This window comes from Penaeus monodon, chromosome 9 (assembly GCF_015228065.2).
Source record: "Penaeus monodon isolate SGIC_2016 chromosome 9, NSTDA_Pmon_1, whole genome shotgun sequence".
Taxonomy (NCBI): Eukaryota; Metazoa; Arthropoda; class Malacostraca; order Decapoda; family Penaeidae; genus Penaeus; species Penaeus monodon.
In genome coordinates this window covers 14,648,117-14,655,195 of record NC_051394.1, presented here as the reverse complement: position 1 = coordinate 14,655,195, position 7,079 = coordinate 14,648,117, and the positions used below count along the sequence as shown (strand labels likewise).

Below are 7,079 nucleotides of genomic sequence, written 5' to 3'. Positions count from 1 at the left end.
GGGAAAATCATAAAAAATGTTTGAATTTACGTTATAGTATATTTTTTTAAATCCCGGATTTTTTAAAATTATTTAAAAATTTTAATTTTTTGTTATTCCCAATTTTCATTCCAATAATTCATTTGATTTTGTTTATTATTTAAATTCTTTATTTTTGTTTTATTTTTTTTACTTCCTTAAGTATCCCCCCAATTTTTATTAATCTTTTATTGCATATTATTATTGTTGTGGAAATTATAAGAAAATTTCTTAAAATTTTAAATTTTTTATTAAGTTTATATATTTATTAATATTATTATTATTATTATTATTATTTTATTAATCATCATCATCTTTCATCAATTCATCATCCATCATCTTTTATTCACATCATTCAATATCATCATCATTTTTATTATTAATTTTTTATATATATTTTATTTTTATTTTATATATATATATATATTTTATTTATTATTTTTTTATCTTATTTATCATTATTATTATTATTATCATTATTGTTATTATTTATTATTATTATTATTATTATTATTATTATTATTATTATTATTATCATCATTATTATTAATGGAGGGTGAAGGGAGCAGGGGCGTCATTTTAGAATTTCCTGGGGAGCGAAGCTAGCTGCGAGCCCCCCCCCCCCTCCCTCTCCCAATAAAGTTCCTCTAGAAACGTTTTTAAGCTACGACCAGAGCTATAAAAATGTAATTAGTGCAAAAAGGGGGGGTAATCACATCTGTGTGTGTGTGTGTGTGTGTGTGTGTGTGTGTGTGTGTGTGTGTGTGTGTGTGTGTGTGTGTGTGTGTGTGTGTGTGTGTGTGTTTGCAATTTCTCCATAACAATGCATTGTATAAGATAATGACGTTTAAGTATCTTGATTTTGTTTAATTTAAGTTTTATTACTGCATATCAATAGAATCCATCTGACATGTTAGGTTTAACTAAGATATCACAGTTTCTCCTTTATTAAACATAACAGGGTTCTTAGTACATTTACTCTTTGAAATCGAGGACAACGTGCGCAAAATATGGCTTCCTTCTCGTTGTATACGCAATCCATGGCTTTAGGTGCGAGACCTTTGGATATTTGGAAGGTCTCGGGGAAGATCTCTTAGACCCATAGATAACATATCTTGACCAGACGATAGCTGTGGAGGTTGTAATAAAACTACATTTGCAGTCACAATGTTCCCTGGATGTAATTCGGGACGTTTATTGTAAAGAAAAATAAAATCAATTTACTGTTTTCTCATATATATTTGAATCTTTGCCTATATGTTTATATATATTCACACAGGGTTATAAAGATACTGTAGTTGTACGCTTCAACTATTGTCATTCACCATATCACACAGATAGCAAATACACGCCAACCAAACATACATCTATAATTAATCATGAAAATACCTCTACAAGCAAATATATCTTTAGTAACTGACAAAGCTCTTCCCTATCTGGGTAATTGTTTCTCAGATCTAGAAAACACATCTTGAATTTTATACCAATAAGTCACCGCAACTTTTCGCCAAATGAGCAAGATGGCCACCGTGCCAACAAGGAGGAACTTAGTCCATCCGCCACTTGGGAATGTTTCGCACTCTGAGGATTGAATATGCAAGCATATTAGTTTAGGTTAGTCCGCTTCTCTCTCTCTCTCTCTTTATATATATATATATATATATATATATATATATATTTTATATATATATATATATATATATATATTTTTTTATATTTTTTTTTTATTTATTTTTTTTTTTTCTTCTCTCTCTCTCTCTCCCTCTCTCTCTCTCTCTCTCTCTCTCTCTCTCTCTCTCTCTCTCTCTCTCTCTCTCTCATTTGTCTATTTATCTATCTCTTTCTCTACTTCTCCTTCTCTTTATCTTTATCTTTATATTTATCTAACTTCATCCTTAACTTTATCTCCTTTTCTTAATCTCTCTCTCTCTCTCTCTCTCTCTCTCTCTCTCTCTCTCTCTCTCTCTCTCTCTCTCTCTCTCTCTCTCCTCTCTCTTCTCTCTCTCTCCATAGGTTTATGTCTATATTTTACATATATATATATATATATATATATATATATTTTATATATATATATATTATATACACGCCCCATACACATATACCACACACACACACACACCACACACACACACACACACACACACACACACACACACAACACACCACACACACACACACACACATATATATGCATAAGCCTCCCCTGCCGGCGCATAGACTCTCCATCATCGAGACTTCTGCAGTGCCTCCTCGTGGCCACCCATGGAAACTGGTCACCTTGCGGGCCGAGGCTAAACTGTGGGGAATCTAGGAGCAGCAGGAGGCCATGGATTATTGGTTTAATAGTAAGCCCATATATTGATACTGAAAGTGCTGTAAAGTGTGATAGGGGCCTGTTGAGCCTCTTCCTTGTTAACTCAGGAGAAAGGCAAGGCTGTGTCCTTGCACCAACACTTGGATGGACCAGATAATGGGCAAGGCTACAATCCAACGTTAACGTGGAGTAACACTTGGCAGTATCAAAATCACCGACCATGACTTTACTAACGATGTTGCTATCATATCTGAGTCTCTGGAATCTCTGGAATCTCTAGTGGTGGCTGTTGATGCATTCAGCAATGAGGTGAAGCCCTTCAGCCTAGAGGTCTCCTGGACCAAGATCAAGATCCAGGATATTGGGAGCCTGTTAGGGGAATCTGTTCAGTCAGTAGACGGATTGGTCTGGCAGCAGGAGCCATGAACTCGGTCAACAAATGCATTTAGAGATGTTGGTACCATGAAGAAGGACCAATCTGTGTGCCTTTAAGGCGTTGATACTACCAGTTTTGCTCTATGAAAGCGATCTAATGCCTTCGAGTCTCGACTTGATGTCTTTTGTAACAAGTCCCTACTCCAGATCCTGGAATACAGTTGGTAGGATCACGTGTCCAAACATGAGCCTGGCATAGGACCTGTTACTTGCATAGTTCGGGACCGCCAGCTCAGGTTATACGGGAACCTAGCTCTCTTCCCTGTGGTTGACATGCCCATCACGAGACAATCCTGGAAAGAGGGGGCCTAGGAAGTCGTGGCTTGGGTAGCTCAACCAGACCTGTTACAAGGAACTAGAGATGGGCCTGCCTGGAGGCTCACCATGGATGGAAGTGACGGGTGGCTGCGGCTGTGCAACCCTGTTGATATACATATATATACACACACACACACACACACACACACACACACACACACACACCAACACACAACACATAACACACAATATATATATATATATATTTTATATATATATATATATATATATATATATATTTTATATTTTATTATATATATATATATATATATATATATATATATATATATTGTGTGTGTGTGTGTGTGTTGTGTGTGTGTTTTGTTGTTTTTTGTCTCTTATACTATTACTTATTCTTTCTCCCACCCTCTCTCTCTCCACTCTGTCCCTTTTTTTCTCGCCACCCTCTCTATCTCCTCTCTCTTGCTGTTCCTCCTTTTTTCTTCTCCCTCCCTCTTCTCCCTCTCTACTGCCTTCTCCCTCCTTCTCCCTTTTTCTCCCTCTTCTACTTTCCCTCTCTCTCCTTTTCTTTTCTCTCTCCTTTCTACCTCCCTTCTCTCTCCTCTCTCTCTACCTACCTACCTATTTCTCCCGCTCTCTCCCTCTCCCCTTCTCTTTATCTCTATTATCCATTTGCTTCATCCTTTCATTCTTTCTTACCTGTCACTGGCTCCTTTTTCATGGGTTCTTGCTCCCTTCCACTGTAATTTTCTGTTAAGACCTTAGGCTTTTCTGAAAGAGAATAAAACAAATTAGTAAGAATTTTCCTAAGTGCGATAATGGAGTTTTGCAAGAAATAAACACGCTTATCACTTTTAAGGATAAGTCCGATATGCAAAGCTTAGCCTCGCCCGGGCTATGCAATGCCGACCCGCTCACGTGTGTCAGCTGCTGCTGACTCGGCTGAACCGAGTCCTTGCCCGCCGTGGTGCCCAGCCACAGCAGTAACCTCCGGGCGACAATTGCAACTTCTCGCGCCTGGGCGGGGCGCGAACCGCCGACCCCTCGGATGAGAGGCCGACACGTTACCACTGTACTAGCCCGGAGGCTTTATCACTTTAATTTATGTCACTGCTATTATTATCTCTTCTCGTTGTTGTTGTTGTTTCAGAAGCATTGGTTATACGACGTTTTACTTGCAGTAATATCTTTATTCTTATCAAGGTACTTTTTTTTTACTGAAATAACACCTACTATAATATATCTAACACATTATCGGGGTCAAAAATGGGGCGGAGCTAATGACGGCATCACGTTTAGGCCCAAAGCGAGTGCGTTATGAGATATCAGCTATGACTAGTTACATAATTATTTGTATATTTTACTCGATATTGTTTTAACTACCAGAAGTAAAACCTAAATTCCCCTCTTTTATTTATGATAACGAAGTTTCTTACCACTGACAGCTACCACAATACTCTTGGAAAAAAGTCAGTTTCATTTTTGGACGGCTAAATGCCTTTTTAGATGAATCTTGATTGTTATCATATATATCCCTTCTAGTATAACTGTTATTGTTGTTTTCACTATCCTGCTAAGATGTGATGTTAATAGTATTACTAATGATAGTATGTGCATGCGTTTATGTGTATACCTACAAATGTGTGTGTGTGTGTGTGTGTGTGTGTGTGTGTGTGTGTGTGTGTGTGTGTGTGTGTGTGTGTGTGTGTGTGTGTGTGTGTGTGTGTGTGTGTGTGTGTGTGTGTGTGTGAAAATATATATGTGTGGTGTGTGTGTGTGTGTGCTATGTGTGCTGGTGTGTGTGGTGTGTGTGTGTGCATATGTTTATTCATATGTGTGTGTATACATATGATATAAAATGAGAGCTGGATATTCGTATACCTGAAGTAACCACCACTTTAGCGCAACTTTTAACTAATTGTTCAAGCATATTGGCACTTTTCCTGGATTCTTCGGCCTCTTTCTGTGCCTTGTTCAGTTTCTCTTGAAGGCTATCGCTCTCCTTCGTCATCCGCACGATCTCCGACACCGTGTCTGCAAGCTTCCCCTGAAAATCCTCACTGTCCTTCTTCGCAAGAGCGGCTTCCTTTTCCGCCTTCAGGATCCTCTTCTCGAAGCCCTCAGTGGCTTTTTGAGCTCGGATCACCTTCTCCTGCGTCTGCTTGACCTGCTGGTGATAGGCGCTGGCCTTTCTCTCCGCTGCTTTTATAGATTCACTCTCCCTCTTCCGCCATTCCGTCTCGGCCCTTTTCCACGACGTCCGGGCGTCGTCCTCCCGCCTTCTCGCCCGCCGGAGTGCGTCGGAATAGGCGGACGACAGGAGCGCGATGACGAGGCCCGCGATGCACAGCAGGGAAAACCTACGGCGGGAGACAGGTTCGTTATTAGCTTTAGAAGTTCAGTTGTCAAAAGCTGGGATTGAGCATAAGTATCAGTTCAGCCTCAACGATATAGAGTTATCATACTTACAGAAAGATAATGTATGAAGCATTTGACTTTTTCTTTGCGTTAGAGGCGCTCATGGTGTTGCGGGCACATATGGAGTAAGGTAGGGTATTGGATACGGACATTTCAAATAATCTGTGCATATTATATGCTGTGTGTGTGTGTGTGTGTGTGTGTGTGTGTGTGTGTGTGTGTGTGTGTGTGTGTGTGTGTGTGTGTGTGTGTGAGTGTGTTGGTGTGTGTATGGTATGTCATTAAACAAAACGGAAACAGCGACCTCGCCTCGTTCCCCTACATTTGCTGCAGCGGCTGTCGCACACCACATTTCCGGTGGACACTCAGTGCTTGTGCCCGAAGATGACCCAGTCTTCAGTTCACTCCCAGCAGTCACCATGCCCAGGTCAACCTTAGCCACCCCCCCGGACACGCGACACCGCGCTCAGCGCCTTTATAAAAAGTCAAGCCATTTAAGCACTATCAATGCCCAACCACTATGCTCTGAGCCTTTTACAAATGGTGGCAGGGTGGTCGTTGCGTCCTTTTGGCTCGCACCACGGACACAGTCTCCGAAATCCGCTCGACCAACACTTCCATGATACGACCATGTCTTCAAATCCATGGAGTACATGTTTTGAGGCCTTTCATTTCTTTTCCCTCCTTTTTTCTCCCATAAATGTGTTAAGCCATATGTGCAGTCATTCTCACGTTGGTTTTGTCGCGTTAAGATCGAGAATGTTTGTGACAGGAAATGGCAGCGTTCTCACTATATTTTTTTCTGATTTCAGGTCACATTTCTTTTCTTCTGACCTTAGATCTCATTACTGAGTGATCACGGTATGTGGTCAACAAACATGAATAGCGTTCATTAATCAAGTATTTGATTAATTTCTCTCGTTATTAGAGATTTATATCGCTTTAGCCACAATGAATTTAATGCGTTCATATTTTATCTTTATCACGAATATCATATCATTTATTTCTATTCTCGTAGCGCGTTTCCTGTCTTGACTGGACCTTACTTTCTTTCACGGTCGGCATGTGAAATGGCTCGAGACAGCTCACTGTTCCCGTTAATTTTTTTTTCTTTTTTTTTGTAGCTGTTTATACCGTAGGAATAACCATGCTTTGTTACATTGCTCAGTGGTGACACGTTGTATCAGCGCTAGAGTGGAACTTGTAACGTGAATTTTGTATAAATTTATTCGTTTTAAGTGTAGTATTAAATCTTTCCCATATCATAGTGCACAGAGATGCCTGATATAACCCAGGGTTGTGTAAATCATCTAATTAATCTACGCTTCGACGTTATGAAAGTAGGTACAAGTAAACCGAAGTTATTCGATCAATCAGCAAATTTTATTTCCGGGCTTGTTCAGTTTACTTCACTGTATATGGCATTTTGAGTACAGGGACCCCCTGTCGATGAAGTCTTGTGGAGTCTGACATGCATAGTTGGACAATGGCGTTTCAGAATTTTGTAGCGGATCCAAAATGTAGATTAAGTAGAATCACGAATTGCATAGTACACTTCTATCCCGGGAAGATTTGCTTGCAAGACAGCTTGCAAATAATTTTTCACATTACC

The 7,079-nt window shown here is 39.6% G+C and overlaps 1 protein-coding gene across 1 annotated transcript; it reads right to left on the bottom strand.

Moving 5' to 3' along the window:
- Positions 1-1,038: 1,038 nt before the first annotated feature.
- Positions 1,039-5,888, bottom strand: LOC119576628 (vicilin-like seed storage protein At2g18540). The gene is made up of 4 exons (XM_037924285.1): positions 5,815-5,888; positions 4,931-5,409; positions 3,749-3,820; positions 1,039-1,599 (listed from the first exon to the last, which is right to left on the bottom strand). The coding sequence occupies exons 1-4, from the start codon at positions 5,886-5,888 to the stop codon at positions 1,451-1,453; spliced, it is 774 nt and encodes a 257-aa protein (XP_037780213.1). The 3' UTR covers positions 1,039-1,450.
- Between the last annotated feature and the right edge of the window lie 1,191 nt (positions 5,889-7,079).